Here is a 25,581-nt window from a genome sequence, read left to right on the forward strand (position 1 = left end):
TATATTCTGAGTGATGCATTATCTTGGGAGATGTTTGCTTGCTTTGTGTTTTGACTAATGCATTAGCCAGTAAATGTCTGCTGCTGTAAGATGATGTCCTTACCCAAAATGTAATTAAAGGGGATGAGAGGAATGAGAACAAAGTCTGACTTATGACAGCATTTAGTGAACGAAGCCGATTTATTTTTTCTGTTTTTTCTCTTCTTACCCCTTGCAGAGCAATTGGCCATGTGATGTCATCGCTGGTTTTTCCACTGTTCACTTTTTTTCTGCTGTGTCTCTGCATTGCATACTGGGCCATCACAGCAGTGTATCCTTTGTCCTTTTGGTATGTGTATAAGAGTCACTGTTTGGGTTGAAGTCAAATGTCACATAACTGCTAGCCTCCAGACGCCCAAATTTAAATATGAGCGTGAAGAAAAAAGGGAAATCTGTAGTATGAGAATTACAATTTAAAGCAGTACTGTTCGTAAAATCAGTTTTACTTTACATGTGGTCCTGATTTAAATCCATGAATTTAGTGGTTCTGATGCTGTTTGTTTTGTGGATGTGCAAAAGGTCCATCAGAGCTGGACCCAGGGATGCCTTTGCATGCATACATAGATTGCTCTCAGTAACTTGTAGGAGACAGAGTATAGAGAAGGGGCTTTAAGGCAATCTGTGTAGAAAAATGTGTTTACACCCTGGATTCTTCTGGTAAGGAACCTTGCTTATGTCTGGATATGTGCATGCAGAAGAGGGCATATTATACTCAATGATGGGTCTGATAAGGGCTGAATAAAATTACGATATGACTTCCTTGAACCATGATACAATGCCCTTATAAGTTTAGTGAAATAGAATGATTGTCTTACTGCCATGACCACGTGTTGGTCAAAGGTCAGATTACTGTCTACATATGTTTGCAGATACCCGACTACCACATCAGCTCTTATGGGTGTCTTATTGATGGAGGAATTAGCCTGGGTGGCAGTTCTTCCAAAAGGCCCTGTATTGCATTTCTTGGCATCTAGTTTTAATATGTGGCATTGGGACCATTCATTTGTGTTCGACCCTCTTGTAAGATGTTCATATTATGGGAGGAATCTGTGATAGCTGCCAATTTGCAGTTATCTGTGAACTTGGTCAGCTGAAGGCCCTTGACAGTAGCTGATAAGTTAATGCCAAGTAGGGGCATTCCCAGCATGAAGCCTTGAGGTACCCCACCAGTGACTGGTGTCTTTGTGAAGGTGGTATCACCAATTCTGACTTCCTGGGTCCTGTCTGCGAGTATAGCAATTAAGGAAACTTACATTTTAGTTTTACTGTGCAAACAAGTTCCCAGGTAGGCTAACACCCTGAGGGGGGCTTTTTTTTTTTTTTTTTTAAACCTAACCACTTGTATCAAGATTATATTACCCCCTAGCTGGAACTCAAACCCACAATCCCTCCCTTATCCATTAGGCCACTGAGATCTGATTTAAAAGCTTTCTCTTTGCATAGCAGAGGATGGTTTTGATCCATTGACCTCTGGGTTATTTGCCCAGCATGCTCCTGCTGTGTCACTCAGCTTCAAGAAACAGCAAGTTGGTCCTCTGTGCACACTTTTGCAAAGCACTATAAACTAGAATCCTTGTCCAGGTATAGCACAGACTTTGCTAGGATGGTCCAGTAGCTTCTGAACCCTCTTCCTTCATTCTCCTAGTTGTGTTAACAAAAGGGTTTATCCATATAGCTTAGGCTACTGCAGCAGTGGCCCTTGTGAAGAACATGTTAAAGTTGTGTAAGTAACTTAGCATAGTAGTAGATGTTTGATTGATCACTGGCACTGCTGTAGTGGAGTATTCCTCCCTCCTTACCTTTTATTTTTGTAATTTTTTTATGCCAGGGTGTTGACTTTTATTATGTTCCTAGCATTGTCCTCCCAGAGCTTTAGCTTCCTTTCTGTTGGAATGAAAGCTCTGAAGACTTGACACCCAAACCTGTCTTTTATTCAGCTTGGTTTGGGCATGTGGAAGGTGCCCTGAAGCTTTGGAAGTTGGCCAGCTCTTATATCCTTGGCAGGATATAACCCATATAGCCAAGGCTATTGCAGCAGCGATCGTTTGCATTTCTGTTATATTAATTTACTTACACATTGGTCAGCAGTTCATCCCAGCGACTCCTCAGTGAGGGTTCGAGTAGTTGCTTGTCCACTTCACAGAGATGGGAGCCGTCAACAGCACTTCACATGGAAATCAGGGAGTCCTCACAATCCAGGCATAGATTAAAGTGAAGCATTGTCTTAAGGTGAAGCATTGTCTCAAAGAAAGTAGAGGGGAACCAGATCTAGCCCTGAACCTCCTTATGGTAATTCCAGTGTCCTGTTGTTCCCCCAAGCCCTTTGTGGGACAGTCTCACCTTTAACTAGCAAGGACTTGAGCTCTAGCTGATCGTTAGTCTCTGCTACTTTGAGATCAGATGAGTCTCCTATGGGAGGGATCAGAGGAGGTAATTTGATGGCTCCCATTCTGTTGGGGGTACATCCCAAGGTTCTTGCGCCTTGCTGCCTTTGGGTGATTGCTTGGAGACCTGTGAGTGACCAGCTTGATTCTGTCGATTTGGTGCATTGAGACATCTCCTCACAGATCAGGAATATTTAGGATTGGGGACTCCCCTCCTCGGACTTGCCTGCATGCCAGCAGGCTGTTTTTGGGGAGGAAACACTTGGTGGTCTTGTACCTGAGCTCACATCTGAGTCTAAGTATCAAGCAGATTTTTTTGTGTGGTGAGATCTTGAGATTCTGGTGTGGCATTTCCTCTTTCTAGTGTGCATTCCAGCACTGCTTTGTCTCTCTCTCTCTCACACACACACACACACACACACACACACACACACACACACACACACACACACACACACACACACACACACACTGGTAGAGGTTGTTATGGTAATGCCTCACTGTATTGTAGAAGAATTCAGAGGATCTCAAATCTGCTATATTGGAGATCTCATCTGACTTGAGATATGGATCTACACTGGACTGAACTAACCCTTTCCTGCTTGAGGCTAACCTTGTGAGAAACTGAAGAGAATGTGGCACAGGAAGATGCTCTGGAACTTTCTGTCGAATGCCCGTAGGCAGTGGAGAACAAAGAATGTGTCCTCAGTTTAGAAGAAAATTATCTAAGAGAAAAGTGGCTTGATTTAATAGACATTAGATAAGACATATTAAGATCAATGAAAGAAATAGACTACAGAAAGTCAATAAAACACAAAAGTTAGAAATTTGATGAAACTAATTAACACAGTAATTAGGACTGTTCATAGAGATTCATGTGATATAACAGAAGTGAATAGGATATATTACTGTGCACTAAATTAGTAACAGCCTTACCACAAAAACACAGGGCTCCCAGAAAACAACAGTGTAAAGACTCACCTTCTTTTTGTGGATGATTTAAAACTGTATTGTTCACCAGATGAACTGAAAGCACAACTGCAAGTGGTCAAAACATTTGCAGATACTATAAGAATGTGATTTGGTCTTGATAAATTGGCAAAAACAACCTTTAAAGCAGGAAGGCTGCAACACAAAGACAACATCAGTCTGGGACAGGAATGTGATATGAAATAACTTGCACAGGAGGGAGTGTATAAATATTTGGGAATTGATGAAGGCTTGACAATAAAACATGAACAAATGCTAATAAAACTTAGTAAGGAATATTTTAGAAGACTAAAATTAATACTGAAAACAATGCTGACATCTAGGAACAAAGTCCAAGCTGTAAACCATTTTGTTCTTCTTGCCCTAACTTATAGTTCTGGAATGACTGACTGTGATTGGTCCTAAAAGGTGTTGAGTTGATTGGACAGAAAAACAAAGATGCTTCATGCTTACCAAATGATTTATAAAAATCGGTGTTTACCAAGACTATATATTCCCTATAGGACTGCATACATATCTGCTGATCTCACAAGACTCAAACGTAGTGAAAGTTTTAAACTATGAGGAGAATGTCTAAGATGACTTCCTGCTAAGTTTAGCAGAAGCATATTGGTGTCAAGTGGGAGTGGAAATCACACCAAAAGTAGATAAAAATCAGGCAGCAAATGAAAGTGCCAAAAAACAAAAGAAAGAATATAAAGTGAAGGATCAAATGAAAAGGCAAGAAATGTGGAAAATGCGTAAATATAGTTGCAAGTATAGAAACAACCTCATGTTTATTTTATTTAACATTTGTTTACCAGGCAAGTTTAACTTGGAACAAAGCCAATTTTCACCAAGGCCCGTGAAGAAATGTTCCAAGTTTGATCAGGATCAAGTACAGGAATAGTTAAGGAGAGGTGAAATTTAAAACAAAAGATAAAAGGTTGATACTGACAGCCCATTGTTGGTTGTGATATACTAATGGCAGAAGGACCATATACTGAAAGGCATAATAATATGGCAATACTGTTGTATTGGGATTGTGCATACATTATAATAATGAAGTAGCTGAAAACATTGGAAATGTGATCCACAAGGCATTATAGAAAATTATGAAGTTTATATCTCATGGGATCATCTGTTACCAGCAGTTCAAAAAAATAGATTCGGGAAAACGAGGTATAGTAGTCCATGAAAAGAAGGCAAAAGCAGAATTGAGCGTTGAAATTGTTACACCCAGTGACTACAGTGTCTTGTGTAGAGAGAGACAAAAATCATAAAATACCAGGATTTTCAGACAGAAACGAGAGCAGTGTGGAAGAAGGATACCCAGACTGCTCCAATAGTAGTAGAACAATGAGAATTATAAACCAGAATTTACAATTGTATCTACCAATCCGTGTAACTCCATATGAACTGCAGAATGAGTCAGTACTGGGCACATTGCAGGTGCATCAAAGAGCAATTCTGGCTAACATCAACGATTGGAGACAATACTAATTGTATCACCTTTAATCATACTTCGCCTTAGGAATGGGGTCCATTCCTGTCATATTAGAAACCCAAAAGCCTGGGAGAAATTAAAAAGGGAGAAACCGGCAGTAATGAATTCCCCTTCCCTATTGTATCCTTCCATTCCAGAAGTACCTGTAAGTGTTTTCTGGATAAGAAACCCGAGGTGCCCTGGGTCATCCTACTGTTAGAGCCAGTCATCAGGAATACTGTCAGAGCAGCCTGGAGGAACTAACTCTGCACTGCTGAAACCCAAAAAAGGACACACCATTTACAAGTCATTTAGGTAGAGAGAAAAATACACCACTCAAATCTATACTGATCTTGAGTTCAGTCCAGTGTATTTCCATGCCTCTGTCAGACGATTCCAAAGTTTGGACAGGTGTAATACAAGAGTTTACTCCTCTGCCAGTTTTGGGTTGTAAGTGTCTTCAGCTGTTCTCATTTGTACTTGTCCCAGGCTTGCATGTCTGACAGTGAGTTCTGAGGATTAACACTGTGAGCTTGTTAAGTTTTCTTTCTGTAGTTGAGGTTTGATTCCCTTGTCTTCATTTTGTCCAAATCACTTACCTTGACAGAGCTCTTAGGCTAAGTCTGAGAATGGTGCATACAGAGCAGTACTCTGCTGTGGTTAAAAATAAAGAACAAAATAAAAAAAGACAAAATAAATCTCAAAGACTACAGTGTTTTTCCACCTCGTTGCCAGAAAGGAATACCAGAGGTTTGTACAGGTGTAGCAGAAGAGGTAACCCCTGTCAGTTTATGGCTTGAGGGCTTCCTCTGTTCATCTCACCCTTCCTGCTTGGGCTCACCTTATGAGAAAGGTGCTAGATGAGCTCTGTGAACCCCTGAACCACTGAATCTAGGCCATACATAACCTTTGTGAGACATCATCAGCAGCTTCCATTAAGATGCCATGTTTTCCACTGTAATCTTAACTCTGCTGATGCCTTCCCTGTAGCTACAGACTCTGGTATGTGCTGTTGCAGGATAGTAAGGCTAATTTTATTTTATTTATTATTTTAACATTTGTTTACCGGGAAAGTCCAACTTGAAATGAGCCAATTTTCAGTGGAGGCCAGGGAGAAGTGTTCCAGATGCATGTTTTTGTAACGTGGGAGGAAACTGGAGTACCTGGAGGAAACCCACACAAACACAGAGAACATGCAGACCCCGCACCAAAGACACCCTAGCCGAAAATCGAAGCAGAGAACCTCTTGCTGTGAGGTGACAACACAAACCGCTGCACCACTACGGTTTGCGTTGTCCTTCTGGTTGCAACTCAGGAACAAGGTCTTGGTTCCCATTTTGGTAAACAATGTTCTGTTCATCCAGGCCACTCAGGAACTGGTCAAGGACCTCCTGCACTGAAAATAGACCATCTCTATGATAAGCCTGTGCTGTACTCCCCCCGCTACTTTCTTTGCTAAATGTGGCAATCCCCCAAAAAGTATAGGAAGCCTCCTCTGCATCTGACCAAGACCTGCTGTGGTGAGTCATTCACACAGGATTGACTCCCTTGGTGGCCCAGTTACAAAGAGAAAGAGTATGCATGTATTACAGTGCATATAGGCACCAGTATCCTGTTACATGAAACAGTTCAGGGGGCAGAAAAGAGGGCCAGGAAGTTTCAACGCAATAATAGCATGGGGAGCTGGTGGTAGCTTTCTCAGAAGTGCTGCTTGAGCCAGCAGCCAACACATTATTGAAGGAAACAATTAAGGATTATTATGTCTAGCTGAGGCAAGGGGCAGAGATGAAGAGTTTGGGTTATGTGGAGACATGAGTGAGCCTGGCAGGGCAGCAACAGAAAAGTATAAATGAGGAATATGTACTCATAATTTGCAGGGGGAGATAGGTGCCATCACAACTGAAAATAAAAAATCAAGTCAGACCACGTCTAGATATTACTACTATGTAATGGGAAGACTGCGGCTGTAAGACTTTATGGAAGAGAAGGGAGAGAGAGGACTTTACTGATATCAATGAAGTATGATGCACATTAGGAGTGGGATATGGAAGTGGGCCATGGAAGTATCCAGTTGTAGTTTACGTAGGAATGACAAATGGTAGAGAGTAATGGAAAGTGTCAGTTTCTATAAGGAAGGACAACTTAACGTATGTCCTCTTAACACTTGAGGGAAAACGATGGTCGAAACCTAAGGTAAGGGCTGTGGCAGTCACTGGGTTGGAAAGGGGCTGAGGTGGCGGATTGATGTACAGGTCTGACCATTGGTCATAATGTGGGAGAAGGATGAGGGGGTGGGAAAGAGGGTGAATGAGTGGGGAAGACTAAATCTCTGAATGGGCACACTAGGTGATACCAAACTCCATGGCTGAAAAAGAAGGTGGCAGTGAGATGTTGGACAACAATAGGGATTTGCCAGCTAGTATGAGGCTGTATGAGAAACTATGAAAGACTGGCTACATTTATAAACAGAGGAAACTACAAAAAATGTTCTTGTAAAATCTTCATTAGTCAACCTTGATAACTGCTATTTGGGGGTTCAGAGTAGGGAAAAGGGTAGTAAATATAGGTGAAGTCAATAGCATGGGATTTTTAGGGTGGAATACGTTAAGTTGAGTAAGAGTAAAATATGAGTTGGGGGACTGGAGGCAGACTTCTGGAGTGAGCACATTTCAGGAAGGAGCCCAGATGGAGGACTCCCAAGTTATGGAGAAGAATCTGAGGGAAAAAAACAAAAAGAGAAGGTGATTGTGCCTACACAGGAAAGTGAATTGAATTTAGTGATATGGGGTAAAGATAGAGCATTCAGGGGGTAAAATGGGTGAATTGTGCAAGTCAGGGGGTTAGATGACATGGAAGTAAACAGAAAGCACAACAAAATACATGAGGACAGCAAACCAAAAATGCAAGCTAAAAGGGAGCATGCCAGAAGCATAAAGGGGAATCATTTTCTCTCTCTGTCTCTTGGGTGGCAGGTGGTGGGGAGATAACACTGAAAACTAGTGGTCAGTGTTAAGATGAGGATGCTGAGTAATTATGGCAGGGAGATAAAGAACCAGCAGAAATACTGAATGGAAATGTTGCCTCTTGTTTTCATGAGGAAAAGGAGAGGAGGGTACTGTATTGGCATTGGACTGAATGGGGAATCCAGTGGATAAACACTGATACAGAGATGCTGGAGAGAGAAAATGCTTTCCCCTGAGGGGAGAATAAGGCAGAAGGACTAGACTGGATGCTTCCCATGGTCCTCGCATCTGCCAGTGGTATACTTGTGTGATCTCTGAAGGAGTTCTGTAACAGATCCCTGACAAGAGGAGAACTACCCGAGGACTGAATGAATGCAAGTGTTGTACCCTTGTGTTTAGGGAAGAAGGACCATTCTAAAGATGTACTTGGCTGTTACTCTAACAGTGGTGTCAAGGAAAATCCAAAGATGTAGGCTTTTTGCATTCTTGAGGACAGCAGTGTCCATGATGAACAACATGGGCCTGTGACCAGAGGGAGCTGTCAGTTTAACATGATCCAGTTTTTTGAGTAAATTACAGAAATATTCATTAGATGAATTCTATTAGATGTGATCTGGTTGGATTTCAGTAAGGCCTTTGACTTTATCTTGCACAGGTGACCTGTAAGAAAACTTGTGGCTGAGTTTAGGACCGAGACTGGGTTGGTGGACTGTGTTGTGACAGGACTATAGGCCACAAAGGCTTGCGGTTTGAGGGACATTGTCAAAAAGTCTGGAAGTTAGTGTGATGCCAAAAGGTTTTGTTGTGCGGCTAGTATATTGTTGTACTGACTTGATGACACAAAGACTAACGTATTCATAGAGGTTGGAAAAAAAGCCTTAAATATCACCCAGAAAGGCTGAGTGAGCAGAAAGATGGCAGTTGTGGTTTATTGCATACATACACAGATAATGCATACAAGTGCCAGCGGTACTAGTGTGAAGCATCAGCTTGAGGAGTAGGAACTGATTGCGATAGGTCAGCAAAGGGTATGGGGATTGTTTACAGCACATATATTGTCTGCCAGGAATGGAATGAAAGGGCTACAGCAGAAAATTGACTCATGAAGTAATTCTTTGCGTTTATATCACATTATCGAAAGATGAAAATAGTGAACACCATTTCATCGGCCCCAAAACATCTAAACGTGAAAATGTCGAACATTCAGAACAGCGAATTTTTTCCATGGGAAAAATTTGCTGCTCCGAAACACACACACACATCACAAGCACATCAGACAAACAGCAACCACACACACACTTAAATTCCTACATCTAATGCTACACTAAACTAAACATACACTACTATTTACCCACTTACCTTAACCCTAACCCTAAGGTCTGTCACTATCGCACACTCACCTAACCCGCATCCTAACCCTAACTCACTTAAACCGCCCCAACCCTAAAGTCTGTCACTATCACACACACGCCTAGCCTGCACCCTAACTCACTTAACCTGCCCCTAACCCTAACGTACAATCGCACACTTACCTGAACCCAACCTGTAACTTTCCACCACAACGCTAAGAATAGCAAAGCCACAGAAATGGCCAACCAAATTCTTTCCCGAGGAAAGAATTCGCTGTTATGCAGCTTCGCTATTCTTAGCATTCACTGAGTAGTGTTCAATATCAGAACATTCGAAGTTTTAATACTTAGATGTTCTGATATAGAACCAATTCTTTCACTGCAGCACAAAACTGACTCAAGAAGTCTGCTGGATAATGGTCAGACCACACCTTGTGGGTTCCTTGTACAGTTTTGGAGTTGAGGAATTCAAGAAATCAAGGAGAATACAAGGGGGCTTGGGGGAATTGGAGTGAAATGCTATAATGAAAGGAGGATAGAATGAGAGATTAGATTAGATTGGAGGTCAGGAGGAGTGTACCACTCTCAACTCCTCTAACTGAAAGTAATAGGACAACAAAAGTTTTCCACCAAAAAGGAATAAAGCACTAAAAAAATAAAAAAAAAAAAAAAAAAAAAAAAAGGAAAAAAAAGGCTGGAAAGAAAGTCACAGCAAGGGAAGCTTGGTGGGTGGCCTTGGTGATCTTTCTTCACTTGTCGTCCAGCTGGCAGCACCAGTTCAGTTCCCTAACTCCCCAAACACAGTGGATTCTTAATGTAATTTCCAGAGATTCCAGACTTAATTTCCTCACAAGGCCACAAAAACATGGAACTGCAGGGTTATCAAACAATTGAGAACACCTTGTAAATCCCATCCTAGAGGGAATGTTAGCACAGGGCACCATAGAAAGTATACCTGAAAATCAGAAGGAAAAAGGTTTAATTCCAGGCTTGTCCTAGGATATTCATTGGAGACCCCTTTTAGACCTGTCATCATCCATCCTCAACCATGGGATACAATCAATCATGACAATCATCTACACCAAAACACAGCCTTCCCTGCAGCAGTGCAGCAGTGGTGTATAGTACCACTCAGTCATGCACACATTCACACCTACAGCCAATTTAGTGTGTCCAATCCACCTAGACATGTCAGTCAATAACAAATTCATAAAATTCTCAAATTCAGAAGAATGACTTTGTTGGCACTGATTCCCCACATGAGGTCATACTAAAACTAGGCTTCAAAGATCACTACCTACATACATCAGTATTCAGATGTTGCCAACAATATTGTGGTGAGTGGAAGTGAATGCAGATTTTGCATTTTTCTTTTTCTGAGGTCCATATATAATATAGGAGGAGAATACATTTTTTTTTTGTGCTGTATCACACACTAAAATTCACTCTTAACCATCAAAAATCCAACTTTTGTGTTCCAGCCAGGGGATATGTTTCTTAGGGTGGACAAATGAGAAAACTTCTTTGGGAAAATTTGAAACCTTTGACCATTTTCATTTTTTATTTGTCAGAGAAAAAGAAAAAAGGACAGGTCCTCTCCTCAACATTATTGGCCACATGCTTTTAATTATTTTGATGGTTCCTCTAGCCAGTCTTCATAAACAAAAGTTGTATTTGGTATAAGTGACTTCTGCCTCCAGTAAGTACAGGCCCTCTACACACCTTCTCATCTCACTACCTACTCTTTGTCACTAACTGCTGGATGGGTGTGGTAGGGTCTGGTGTAAAAAGGAAAACTCCCGGCAGCACACAACCCCCAATCAAATTTCTTTATAGAGGAGCATCTAATTATGTATATTATAACTGTCCTAGGCCTAAGCCATAGGAAGCCTAGAATGTAGGTGAAAAGAAGTTGCATAAAAACCTAAATTAAATGTTAGTAGTCCAGTATGTTCCCAAGCCTTTACAGCATTTTGGGTACCATAGATATCACAGACAGCACCACAATAATGTAGTGTGTTGGAAAAGGGGAAGAGGGACTCTTGCTTGATGTGATGTTCATACTATCATTGCAGACTTGGGAACTAACCTTGGAATTCAGTATGTTATGAACAGCAATTTTTGTTTATTTACAGAACAATACCCTGGTGGCTCAGTTAAGCAGGACCTCTGCATACCCATGCAAATGGGTGCTGCACTGCGAGATTTTTCTGGACCTAGCAGACAGGTGGAATGTAACATAGGTTCATAGGTGATATAGGTGTACCTTATAAGCCCTAGCCAGCCATTTTAAGCCAAGCTCCAATTAGCCCTCCTCTCAAACCCTGCTGCACCTTGCTTGTGTAAGGCAAACACCTTATTACCCCACCCTCCCCCCCCTATATCCCTATATATATACCTCTTTGATTCTCCAAACAACAGACAGTTGAATTCTGAGCCAGAGCACCTCACAGGAAAGATTAGCCAGTGGACACCTTCTCCCCATTGGTTTTTTTTGTTTTCATTTTTCATCTTTTCATCACTTCTCTCCAGGGATAATTCTAAGATAAGAAGAAGAAGCAGGAAAATGATTCTGACTACTCATTTCTGGCAAGGCATCACTGGATGTTCATCGTGCATACAGCTGCAGTCATAACAGATGGGTTCTCCTGCCATCAGGCGGGGTGGTCCTCGCCCGGCCCCAAGTCTAGGTCCGGCGTCGGTTGTCGTCGCTTCTTCCCTGATGTCAGTGCGCCAGGGGTATAAAAGAACCAGCCGACGCTATTTTCTTCAGTCTTTCTTGCCGCACAGTGCCCATAGCAAAAGCAGTTCGCAAGTGCCAGTCGGCCAGCTCCTGAAATTACGAAAATTTTGCAACCGAAGTCTTCTTGAAAGCTAAGTACCCCATTGGGGAAACTTTTCTTGCCTCAGACCGATGTCAGACAAAGTTAATAATTGTATTTCTTGTGGGAAGCAAATACCGCATAAGGATTTTCATTCCCTCTGCATTCCTTCCTTAGGCCCAGACCACGACGTCTCGGTCTGTCATTTTTGTGCTACATTCAACAAACGCACCATTAAGCATCGGGCGGAGTTCGCCCAGTACTATTTTGGCAAAAAATTTAACTATATTATGTCGTCGGATACTCCGACTCCAGTTTTGTCTTAAAAATGCAAAGATAAGGACCGACGCACGAGGTCCGCGGCCTCTACCGACACCACGCCAAAGCCAACTACAGGTGGTCCGGCTCTCAGCGAGGCGCCTACGCAGCCCCTGCCTACCGACGACACTTCATTGGCGGTGTCTTCTGTGCCCGAGGTCGCAGGCTCCTCGGCCCACACCCCGACTACAGATACTGAAGCCACTTTTGGTGGTGAATCTCAAAATGTAGACAGGTCTGCCTCCTCTCAAGGTGTCTTCAGACCTTCCTCTTCTTTTTCTATCAAGGCTTTCACTAAGTCTAAAGTAGCCATGCATTCTAAGAGACAAGCTCCACAGGGCCCTTCTCCAGGCCCCATGCCTAAAAAACAGATGCTTAAAATGGCTGAGGATTTGATTACTCTTATCAGGGGTTCTCAACCCCCCCAGACAAAAGGCCCAGAGTGGAGGAAGAATCCCCCTCCTCTGACCAGGCCTCCATTATTTCAGAGCACTCTGATGATCAGGAACATTCTTACTCCCCTTTTGAAGATTCTGATGCTGAGGAGTCCATTCCCTCTGTCTCCCCCCCAGAGGATTACTCATTTGGGGAAACCTTGCATACCTTAAGGGAACACTTCCACTGGGAAGGCCAAGAGTACTCAGATTCCAAGAAAAGGCTTAGGGATTTTCTCTTGCTACCCCAGCACAGGCCTCTGGCTATACCTCCTGTCTTAGACATACTAGATGATGTGTACTCGGAGGCCTGCTTTAACCCGGATTCTTTACCTCCAGCCCCAGTCAAGCCTGACAGGTACTACCGGGTTCCTGACTCACATCAATTTTTATACAAAAGCCATGCGGCTGACCCAGAAACTATCTCACAGGGCCCCAAGGGAATTAAGGCCTCCACTGCTAAAAACCATTAACTTCCGAGAGAGATTCCAGATCCTTAGAAAGGTGGGGAAAAAAGGTATACACCTCGGCCACCTTAACCATGAGGGCATTAAACTGCCAGTTCCATATGCTAAAGTACCAACAGTTTCTGTTATCACAGTTGAGAAGTAAAATGTCACAACCTGAACAACCAGACTTGAAGGAGTTGCAGGATTTGATGCATAGTGCAGAACAAGTGGGTAAACATACCTTGCAATGTGGTTTTGATGCTCTAGAGGCCTCAGTGTAGAGCTGCTGTTACAGGATCAGTCATACGTAGACATGCCTGGCTCAAGGAGCAAACCTTACCAGATCATGTCAAAGCTAAATTACTAGATGCCCCTCTACAAAATGATGTATTATTTGGTGTTAAAGATGAGGAGGTATTAAAGAAAATGGAGGAAAAGGCTAAATCAATGCAAACAGTGAAAGATTCTCTACAGGTACAACCTCCACGTTTCAGTAGAAATTGGCCTTCCAAAATTTGGTCCTTTCCAGCCACAGACAGACCCCAAAGAGGTAGATACAGGCGCCCGAGGGGCAGAGGGCAATCTCAAGGATCGTTTAGAGGCAGACAATGGCAAGCTGCTACACAAAGAGGTGGTGAGGATAGTTCGCAGCCATTCAGAAAGCAAGCCCAATGACTTTCCACTTTGCATGCCAAGCAAGGCTCAAATGGCAGCACCCTTAGGGGGAAAACTGGCATTATTTTCAAAAAACTGGCATATTGTCACAAAAGACAAATGGATCCTGGACATTATAAACGGAGGCTACAGATTCCACTTTCACACCCTTCCAAAAATGAGAGGCATGCCAAACCTGCCACACAATCAAAGGGCAGTGGCACAAAGACAATTTTCAGATCTCATGGACATGAAAGCTATTCAAGAGGTACCTACTCACGAACAAGGTCAAGGTTTTTATTCCAGACTATTCCTGGTACCAAGGAAGGGAAAAGATTGAAGACCTATTTTGGACGTATCCATCATAAACACATTTTTACTCGTACCAAAATTCAAGATGCTCACATTACAGCAGCTTCTTCCCATGCTGGGCAAGGAGTCTTGGCTGGTAACATTGGACCTCAAGGAGGCATACCTGCATGTCCCAATCAGACAAAATTGCAGAAGATACCTCAGATTTCTTGCAGGTTTAACCCATTATCAATTCTCTGCATTGCCCTTTGGCTTAACAACTGCGCCCAGAGTATTCACGAAATGCCTGGCATCAGTAATTGCCTACTGCAGACTTCAAGGGATACAAATATACCCATATTTGGATGACTGCCTGATCCAAGCGGACAGCAAGCACATACTTCTGAAACATCTGGCTTTTGTAATACTGTTGTTGAATTCTCTGGGATACACAGTCAACAGAAATAAATCAAGGCTAATACCCTCTCAGAAAATAATTTTCCTGGGTGCCAACTTGGACACAAACACCCAGATGGCCTACCTCACACCAGAGAAGCAGGGGTAACTAACTCAATACTTCAGAACACTACCAAATTTCACCAGGCTGACTGCAAGGAAAATCCTGCAGGCTCTGGGATTCATTGCATCTTGCATCCTACTAATCCCATGTGCAAAGCTGCATATGAGGAAACTTCAATGGTACCTGAAGAACCTATGGTCTCAACACAGCCACAGTTTGGAAACAATGATACCACTAATTCCATGTCTTCAAAAGGAATTTCTGTGGTGGGCTCAAGCATGCCAAACAAACACAGGTCTCCCTTTCTGCAAGCCTCAATCAAATCAATTCATCACAAGAGACGCCTCGGACTACGCCTGGGGGGTGCACATGACAGATCGGTGCATTCAGGGCAAATGGTCCAAGAAAGAAAAGCACCTTCACATCAATCTAAAGGAAATGCTAGCAGTAATAAATGCTATTATAGCTTTCAAAGACCTTCTGCATCCAGGTCAACTATTGATAAGGACAGACAACACCACAGTAATGTGTTACATAAACAAACAGGGAGGAACCCATTCATACCCCCTATGCAGGCTGACCATGTCACTTTGGAACATGGTTCTGGAATTACAAATCGAACTTCAAGCACAATACTTGCCAGGCAAGGAAAACATGCTGACAGACAACCTAAGCAGAAATATGACAGATCCACATGAATGGAAGTTGCATCCTCAAGTTTTTACAGAGATAATTCAAGCATGGGGAAGGCCAGACCTAGATCTCTTTGCCTCCCACAAAAATCACCAATTGAGAAAATTCCGCTCAAGGACTTTTCATCCACAGGCCTGAAGAGTGGACGCTCTCTCTCAGTTGGACAACAATGACAGTTTATGCCTTTCCACCTCTTCCTCTACTGCCCAAAGTTCTATTAAAAACCAGAGCAGACAGACCAAAAATGATTCTCATTGCTCCAGACTGGCCAAGACAGCACTGGTACCCACTCCTGAGGAGCCTGATGCATTCCCCTCCATGGACCCTACCTCTAATGCCTCTTCTGACTCAGCACAGCTTCAAAACTCTTCACAGTCAGCTGAAAACACTCAATCTGGCCACATGGAAGATTCCTTAACATCACAACAGACCCTACTCTCCAAGGAGGTGCAGGATGTCATTTTGGAGGCCAGAAGGCCGTCTACTAGAAAAGCTTACTCCGCAAAATGGAAACGGTTTTGTGCCTGGAATGAGAAAAAAGGCCAGAATCCTGTAAAACTGAATTTACCTCAAATATTACAGTACCTAGCTGAGCTGCTAAGCAGTGGACTTTCATTCTCCTCCATCAAAATCCGTGCCTCAGCCATTTCTGCACAATACAACACTGACCCACCTTTATTCTCTCACCCCCTCTTAAGACAGTTCCTCAGAGGGGCTAAGAATATAAAACCCCCAAGGAAACAACCAATACCTGCTTGGGATCTCAATTTCATTCTAGAAAAGCTGACCTTGCCTCCTTTTGAGCCAGCTGCCTCAACAGATTTGCAATATTTGTCCTGGAAAACAGCTTTCCTTCTGGCTATCACCTCAGCTCGTAGGGTATCGGAACTACAAGCCCTCATGGCTGTGCAGCCTTTTATCATCTTCCATCAGGACAGAGTTTCCTTACGAACCAACCCGTCCTTTATGCCAAAGGTGGTATCGAGGGTAGCTTTGAATCAGGCTATACACTTACCTACCTTCTACCCTAATCCTCAAAACAAAGGGGATAGACTACTACATTCCTTGGACATCCACAGACAGCTGTGTTATTATTTGGACAGAACAAAGCCTTTCAGAAAATCAGAACAGCTCTTTGTGTCCTATGCTATAGGAGCTCAAGGGAAGCCAATTTCCAAACAGACAATCTCAAAATGGATAGCCCACTGCATACACTTTTGTTACTCTTTTCATGGTAAAACTGTACCTGCAGGCATCAGATCTCACTCCACAAGGGCCACAGCTACTTCTGCAGCCTTCCTCAGAGGAGTTCCTACCAAAGATATTTTGGAAGCAGCCACTTGGAGTTCTGTGCATACCTTCTCCAAGCACTACCACCTACCATTATACTCCAAAACTAGAGCAGGCTTTGCCACTGCAGTCTTGCAGGGCATTCTGGCTCCTCCTAGTTCCACCTAGTGCCTACCACCCCTTTCTTAGCTTTGGGATTCTACCCATCTGTTATGACTGCAGCTGTATGCACGATGAACATAGTACAGTTTTGTACCTACCATAAATGTAGATGTTCGAGTGCTAATACAGCTGCAGTCCAGGTTTCCCTCCCTCCTTCCCCTCTTGGGACAGGCCTATTGGCTAACACCTCCTCATACAACCTGATTGGGGTATTCTTTTATAGTGTATTTGCTTGCAACTACTGTATTTTGATTATATTGCATTGCTTTATTACACAAATTTATGTATTGCCTTCCTTCTGGGGGCACCTGACATCTGGGGCAAGAAAAACTGAAGAAAATGGCGTCGGCTGGTTCTTTTATACCCTTGGTGCACTGACGTCATGGAAGAAGCGACGACAACCGACGCCGGACCTAGACTTTGGAATTCGGCCAACCGAGGACCTGCCTGACGGCAGGAGAACCCATCTGTTATGACTGCAGCTGTATTAGCACTCGAACATCTACATTTATGGTAGGTACAAAACTGTACTTTCCCTGACCTGATCCATGTGGCAAAGGAGAAACCTTTACTGCTGCCTCATTTAAACCTGCTGATGCAGTGCACAGTGCAGTGGATTCTCCGACACTCCAACCTGTCCACACTAAAACAAGCAGCTTGGAGGACATGGCGTGGCTTATACCTGTATTAAAGTACACCCAACTGCCATCACTGCCCGTTTAGCTTTGGATCCCACTGCACCATACAGCCAGTTGCTTAAGTAGTTCTTAGAGGGTACTCTTCACCTTAGGCTTCTCTTGTGGATTCTTGCTCTAGCTTGGGACATTAATTTTATGCTGAAAAAGTTGACCCTAATACCTCTTGAACTAGTTACCTGTGGAGAACTCAAATTCCTATCTTGGAAGATGGTCTCTAGTTGAAGTAACTTCATATAGGATGGTTTCTGAACTGCAAGCTTTGGTTTGCAAAGGGCCTTTCTTCATATTTCACCAAGACAGGATCACCTTGCATATTAACTTCTCCTTTTTGCCTAATGTAATCACAGAAATGGCTCTAAACCAATTTGTTCAATTGTCTGTCTTTTTTTTTCTTGCACCCCCTAAACAAAGTGTAAATAATTCTGTACTACCTTTTTTTGCACAAGCAATTGGGAAGTACTACCTAGACAGAACAAAATGTTTTAGAAAAACAGAATGCATCTGTGGCATTTGCTGAATATAAGAAAATGTTGCCTCTGCCAAAAAAAGACCATGTCTAAACGCATTGCACATTGCATTCACTTTTGCTGCAGGTTACATGGAAAAGCTTCAACAAGGAAAAATCAGGTCTCGTTCTACAAGGGTCACTGTCTCCACCACTGCTTTCCTAAAATGGGTTAATTTTTAAGGTATTCTAGAAACTGCTATTTGATCTTTTTTCTGTCCATATCTTTTCCAAGTATTATATACTACTGCTGTCTCATGTGCAGTACCATTTTGCCACGCTGTCTGCAGGGACTGATGGCTTTGGTAGTCTCTCCTAAGGCTCTGACTCTGGCAGTGAACCACACAGTAAACATAATACAGTTGTGTACTCATTTTAGCATAATTGAAGCTGTTTGAGTGTGGTCACTGCTGCTGTCCTGTTTTCTGCCGTCCTTCCTTTCAAGACTTAGGGATACTGAGGCTAGGAGGTTTACATCCCTTCCTGATTCCTACCCTAGACTTTGTCCATTATTTATTTTGCTTCGTCTCCTATTTTTTTTTAGGTGACACAGGAGGGTGAGTTTCTTCCCAAAGCATTTTCTGAACCCTGGGCCCTTACTGCAGGCACACTATAGCTTGGTTGTGCATTTCAACCCTTGCAGTTGGTAGGGGGAGCAAGAAAGAATTAAACATGGCCAAGTATGCTCCACCGTTTATACCAAAAAATGTGGCAACACGCAAGGAAAAGATGACATTAGTCCATCCAAGGGGGAATGGGTGCTTAGCTTTGAAAACCTGGCTTAATGTCCAACCTCGGTCTGCGGCAGAAATCCCTTAAGTTATGACTGCAGCAGTGACTACACTTCAACATCTACAATTATGGTAAGTTGACTACACAACTGTACTTTTTCTTGACTTTTGTTTGTGTTTGGTAACAAGAAATGAGACTCTGCCATTTATATGCTCTGTAGCACCGAAAAGAGGTATATGCTGGAATTTGTAATAAAGATGTTAAAATTATGTTTCAGTAATGGTATATACACCAACAACCTCCAAGCAAATAAAACATTCCGTATCACCCATTTTATTATGGAAACGTGTAACATTCAGCAAGTGAAGCTGCCTTCATTTTTCAAGTTTCTTTTTAATGTATTTCATTCTTTTATTTGTTTACACTTCTTTGACTAGGTTACACCCCACTAGGCCATTTCTTCAAGGGAGACCCGAGATATTCATACTATGGGAACTTTAGCTCAGACATTGAGGAAATGTTCCTATTCTTTTTGGTAAGTTCCATGGGACATTTTATGTCCGACTGAGCTACCACCACCTCAGGCAGATGAGGACCCAGAGAGTTAGAAAATCCTAGAGTATTCCAAAATGTGACAATAAACTCATGTTGTGATGGTCTGTCATTTCCATCTTTTTATCCATTTGCAGTGTGGTGCTGTTAAATCATTAGATTACTTTTCCTCTCCTCTTTCTGTCTAGGATAGAGCTTGTATAGTTAAACATTAACAGACTTGACTGCTTAAGAAAAAGGTAAGATGATTTTGATTTGCTCAAGGTCTGTGATGTGAACATGACTGTTGCAGTGGAAAGAAAAAAACTTAACTTTTTGGTATCAGATTTTTGTCCACATCCAACGATGCTGTGTTTAAAGTATTTGCCAATGAGTCAGCCTGCAATTACACTACAGTTACATGTGACCCAGAGGTAAGGTTGTTGAAAAAACATTTATACATTGTCAGTAGTATTAAATGCATAAAGGTAAGAATACCCACAGATGATTTTTCCTGTATGCTTTTTCATGTGAGTTCTGAATCTCTTGTGCAGTTTGAGACATCTTTCCTTGTTTACAGAAGGAGAATCCTGACCAAGTTAGATGTGCTTTGTCTGCATGCGGAGGAGTGATATGTGCCCATACCGTGGCAGTGTGTTGGTAGTTGGAGAGCATGCTGTTTCATGTAGCAGCTTACAAGAGTTAAGGGAGATCAAAGGCAACTTCCCTTCAGGCCAGCAGGGGGCAGGGATGAGGACAGGGAAGGAGTTGTTTGTTGCACTTCGGTACCATGTTTGGAGGAGGTAAGAACGTGCTCATGACACTGCATGATGCTATAGAATGCAACACCGGTGTTACTGTAATTCTTCTGGTATTGCTTTCAGTTTGCCAGGATCCTAAAGGCCTGTAGCAAAAAGAGGAAAACCCCTATAATGACTTGGATAATGCCTGTGGCTTTTGGGGACCCTGTCCAATGTTACCGTCTTATCTCCAAGATTTGTGCCCAAGAGCACCGCTCCTAGGGGGCTTAAGTTCAGTTTAACAGGTATAACCACCACATTTGTACATGTGGTTGTGACAAAGGAGTTTGGGTGTAGACTCTGTGGTGGAGATGACATTCACTGTGCTTCTGGAGAAATGTCTCAAAAGTTTACAGCAGACATATTTTTCCTGTGACTTGTATATAAGGTACTCTACACTTAATTAGGGAGATGATCTGTTTTTTTTTTTTTTTCCTTTTCTTAGACATTCAACACCACCAACATCACAAAACTTTGTCCAGAAGCTAAGTGCCTGTTCGCATTCTATGGTGGAGAGTCCAAGTACCACAAATACCTCATCTTTTTCCAGTTCTACAATGTCTTTTTGTTCTTTTGGTTGGCTAACTTTGTGATTGCTCTGGGGCAAGTAACATTGGCGGGGGCCTTTGCATCATACTACTGGGCATTTAAGAAACCAGATGATATGCCAGCCTTCCCTCTGTTTGCTTCTCTGGGACGAGCTATCAGGTATGTGTTTACATAACTTAATTTGGAAGGACACTTGATGGCAGCAGCAGGTTTTGTATTTTATTTTTTGAGTTTCCTGTTCTAGATTGCTCCATGGTGACACATTTTAGCCACAGCTTGGTGTTAAATTAACCAGTGCAGATAGGCAGTTATTACAAGATTAGTAACCAGTGAGGGTCAGCTGTTCTGCATTAATTAACTATTTCTTATTTATTTAACATTTGTTTACCAGGATGGTCTGACTGGGACAGTGCTCATTTCCAGCGGAGGCCCGGAGAGAAAAGCTCCAGTCTAAGCTTACATACAAATTATCACAACAAGTAATAGAAGTTATAAACAAATTTGACAAAACGAGTGTCAACACATTTACTGGATAAAAATGTAAAACAAAAATATATACATAGTATCAAATAGAACAATACTTTAAACACTTGAATATAGACAATATATGACTGAACTTGTATATGTGGAGGAACATAACATTAGTTAGGAAATTCAATAGGGAGAATCACTTAGGCAGAGTAGTGCATAGATAGTAATACTTCCGTGGTGAGAGTTGCAGCTAGGAATGTAACTACTTATAGAGAAGTAGCGTTGTCAGAAGGGATATGTTAACAGAATTAGTATGTACAGCCAAATTGTATAAGTAGTGCTAAGTTAATAATTAACCTGGAGTGTTACATGTGCAAAGCCAAGATTCAAATAAGTGTCTTTTGAGAGATATTTTGAAATGATTACGATTACTTATGGATCTAATGCTATGTAGAAGGGTATTCCAATTTTTGGCAACAAAGTTAGCGCAAAGAGAGTTGCCTGCTGTACTGGATACTTTGCTTACTTGGAGTAAGTCTTTGTTAGATGATCGAAGTGTACAAATGTTAGAATAGGGTTGTAGAAGATTTTTTAGGGAAGGTACATTGTCAGGAGTGTGCATTATTTTGTGAGCCGTTATTAATTGGTTATAGTTCATAACATGAGATAGTTCTAACCAAGAAAGATTTTTGAGGCATTGACAGTGATGGGTTGAATGTGTGGAATTTGTTGCAAATTTAGCAATTTTATTCTAATTTACTTAGTTCTGACATTTTGAGGTTGGTAAGCATGGGGATGCATGTAAGAGTGAGGAGAGAAGGTGGGTTCTAGCTATGGCTATTCTTGCAGCGTCTGTTAATAATTTTTTGTTTCTATACGTTGTTCCCATTTTCATGTGAACCTTTTTGATTGTGTTAGAAATGTGTATGTCAAATTTTAGTCTGTTGTTGATTATGATGCCTAATAGTTTTGTTTGGGAATCTGGGAAAATCCTAGCAATGATATAAAAGTTAGCTGGGAGGTTAAGTAGGTTTAGATGAATGAAAGATCATAAGTTTAGTTTTATTAGGGTTGAGAATGCGTTGTGAGTTTGTTAGCCACATTTCAATATCGGAGAAGGCTTTTTGTGTGACTGTAAGAAGTTGAATTATTGTGGATGCTGCACATATAATGGTTGAATCATTTGTGTATTGTATGATAGATGCTTGACAGCAGGCATTATTAAGATCATTTGTGAATATACTGAAGAGGAGGGGCCCTAGGATTGAACCCTGATGGGCTCGTGTAACAGGAAGGCGTGAGGATAGATCTTGCTTCCATTTCACTTGCTGGCAGCTCGATAGATAACTTTGAAACCAGTTAACAGCATCAGTGTTGATATTAAGATTTTTCAAAGTGGCCAGTAACTTAGGATGGGAAACTGTAGTGAATGCTTTAGACATGTCCAAAAAGACTGAAAACATTATTTTGCGATCGTCTCTGAATTTATCTATAATATTAGTGAAACTTAGAAGAGCTGTAGTAGTGCTATGATGTGGTCAGAATCCATGCTGTGATGATGAGAGGATTATTGTTTTGTTTAGAAGGGGTTTAAGAAGTTGAAAGTGGATACATCTTTCCAGAATTTTAGAAAGTGGTGAAAGTATAGCAATGGGCCCAGTAGTTTTAGTTCTATTGAATTACCTCCTTTGTGAAATGGTGTAATATATGACATTTTCCAAATAGCTTTAACGTAATATTCTGTTATATAGTGGTTTATAAGTATTGACACAGGGAAGGCAGTAACATCTGCTGTTAATTTTAGATATTCTGCTGGCAAGTTATCTGCTGCCAGTGAAGTGGGTTTCAACTTCAATAGTTTTGCAATAGTTTGTTTTGGGACCGTCTGAAATGAGAATGTATCTACAATATTGCTTGGATTGGCGTTGGCATTGTGGGAGACTTGCTATTCTTAATCAGTGCTAAAACACTTTCAGTGAACAATATGTTAAATTGTTCAGCAATATTGTTTGTGTTATCAGGTAAGTTGGGCGGGGTGTGGTTTGACCAGGATGAAGTATATTATTGATGATGTTCCAGAATTTTTGTGGATTCATTCTGTATTTCCATTGTAAATTAGAATAGTAGTGTTTAATTTGGTGTTTGGTAAGTTGCTGGTAAATTAAACTGTTTTGGAGGGATTTATTTTTAGCCATTTACTTCTTTTATTTTTAAGTTTGCCATGCTTTTTCACTTTGTTTTAGGAGGGTATGAGTCTTATGAGTTAACCATGGTGTGTAGTTGGCTTTGACTTGAATTATTCGTTCAGGTACAACTTTGTTTAGAATAGTAAGGGAGGCGTCATTGAAGCGTTGTGCAGCAGCATCTAAGGGAAGTTGCTTAAGAGAAGTCCAGTCTGTCTTTTCAAGAATATTAAGTAGAATGTGTAAGTTAAGATTTTTGTTATAAATTTGGCGGAAGTTGATTAGTTTAGTAGGGTTAACTGTAATTTCTCAGTAAGTAGGTCCCAAAGTAGTCACTTAAGTGAGTTGGGAGATACCCTGCTATTTGGTACTACTGGGGTTTATTAGTTAAGAACCAGTCTAAAATAGATTATCTGTTTTCTTGTCGGTTCTAGTTGGGTGAGAAATCATTTGAGTGAAACCATGGAGGTTTAGGTAGTTATGATTATTGTCAGAGTTGCATGTCATTCAGTCTGTGTTCAGGTTTCCTGTGATATGGCTTTTGTGACATTTTGGAGAATGATTTCGAGTGTACTGGAATTGTTTCCTGGAGGGATGTGGATGGCTATTATGTATATATGTTTGTTCTAGTTTAGTTGTATTTTGGTTATAAGTATCTCTGCATTATTAATGTTAGTAATACTTATGTTTACAGCTTGTAAGTTGAGCGTGTTCTTAGAGAATCGCTACATCACCTCCCTTCTTTTCTGTTCTATCAACTCTTAGAATAATGTAAACAGGTGGGGTTATTTCTATGTCTGGTATATGTGGTTTCAACCAGGTTTCAGTAAGGATGGTAATGTCTGGGTTGTAAAGGGACAGTCACATAGAGTTCATGTATTTTATTCAACATAATTCTAAGATTTAGGTTTAGTAGTAGTATTTCAGAACGTTTACTTCAGAACTAGTAAGCAGACAATAAGTGACTACAGATGACAGTGAATAGCAGAGGCATAGCTTGGGTGGGGAGAAAGGGGCAGCCACCCTGGCGCAAGATGTCGGGGGGGTGATCTATGATCTACATTACTGCATTTGCAGAAGCATTCTGTGTGTGGTTTAGTGTATTACCAGCATTCAGAAATGAATGCCGATAATGTAGTTTTGGTCTGGACCAAAGTCCTTTGCATTCTGTTAGCTGTAGCAAGCTGCTTGTTGCGTTCCATTTGCTACAGTTTAAAGAAGAAGACAGTCTAATCAAACTTTACTGGCTTTTTTCTGTGTGAGTTCACAGAACAGTGGAGCTAGGGGAATTTACCCTTTCTCCACTGTAGTGCAATCTCCGTGTTGGTATATATAATTAGCATGACTGCAAAAAACAGAAATGTTGTATTTATTTTTTTTCACTTATGGGAAGTTTGAGCAGTTATGCTTCATTCTTTGTAGCTCAACAATGATTGTTCAGCTTTTTGTAAGGATGCTTAGCAGATCATATTAAAACGCCCCCCCCCCCCACACACACACACTTTTTTTCCCCTCTAGTGTTGATAACTTGATTTTTCAGTGTGTAAAAGACTTGTGCCATCTCACTAGGTTAGTAACAATTTGTCAGTAGTTCTCATGAGCCCAGGGTGAGGACAGGCCCAGAATTTCAGGGAAACCACCAGGATAGGTTTGGATTATGTGTCTGGAGGATTGATCCTTTCTTGTAGAACGGGGCCATGATGGTGTGCAGCCCAGAGGCCCATGTGTGACTGACATTGCAGCAGAGCTGAGCTTTAGAGGGGGTGGGTCCTGAATGCAGCACCTGTAGAGGTAATATGGCCAAGTTTTCTTTCTGGCTACTATGTGTTATGGTCAGGGAGCCTTGGACATGTATCCTGGGTACAATGAAGTGAAACACTCCCAGGTTTGCATTTCATCTGCTGGTGAAGCAGTTTTGTTCATGCAAGTCCCAAAAGGTTATGCCTGCCTGTCCTCACAGCATTTCTCTGATGCCCATCCAGAGATAGGTCATTGCCCTGTTTGATACTCCAAAAGCTTTATTTCTCAGCATGTGTGGTCGCAGTTCTTCTGAACTTGTCTGTAGTGACCTGCTTTTCTGACAGTAGCTGATGGTTTTACTTGCCTGCATGGGCATCTGGGCAGGTGCTAATTAGCTGTGATGTAGCAGAAGTTGCTTTTGTCATTGACCTTCCCAAAGCTCTCCAGTCTGGTTTTAAGGCTAATGTGGATGAGGTGAGCAAGTTCAGCATTCTAGGCAGATTGTGGGGCATTTCCATAGTGTTTCTTCACATGCAGATGATGATAATA

General features: G+C 41.7%; 1 protein-coding gene across 1 annotated transcript in view; it reads left to right on the forward strand.

The window, feature by feature from the left end:
• The window catches only part of SLC44A2 (solute carrier family 44 member 2), a gene marked incomplete in the record, with an annotated part of 993,595 nt that overhangs the window by 678,777 nt on the left and 289,237 nt on the right, over positions 1–25,581 (forward strand). Inside the window, 3 exon segments of the mRNA XM_044084762.1 lie at positions 218–310; positions 19,636–19,723; positions 20,535–20,797. Coding sequence (XP_043940697.1) covers positions 218–310; positions 19,636–19,723; positions 20,535–20,797 — 444 coding nt within the window.

The sequence above is a fragment of the Protopterus annectens genome, chromosome 9.part0, assembly GCF_019279795.1.
Source record: "Protopterus annectens isolate FY-2018-M chromosome 9.part0, PAN1.0, whole genome shotgun sequence".
In the NCBI taxonomy this organism is placed as follows: Eukaryota; Metazoa; Chordata; order Ceratodontiformes; family Protopteridae; genus Protopterus; species Protopterus annectens.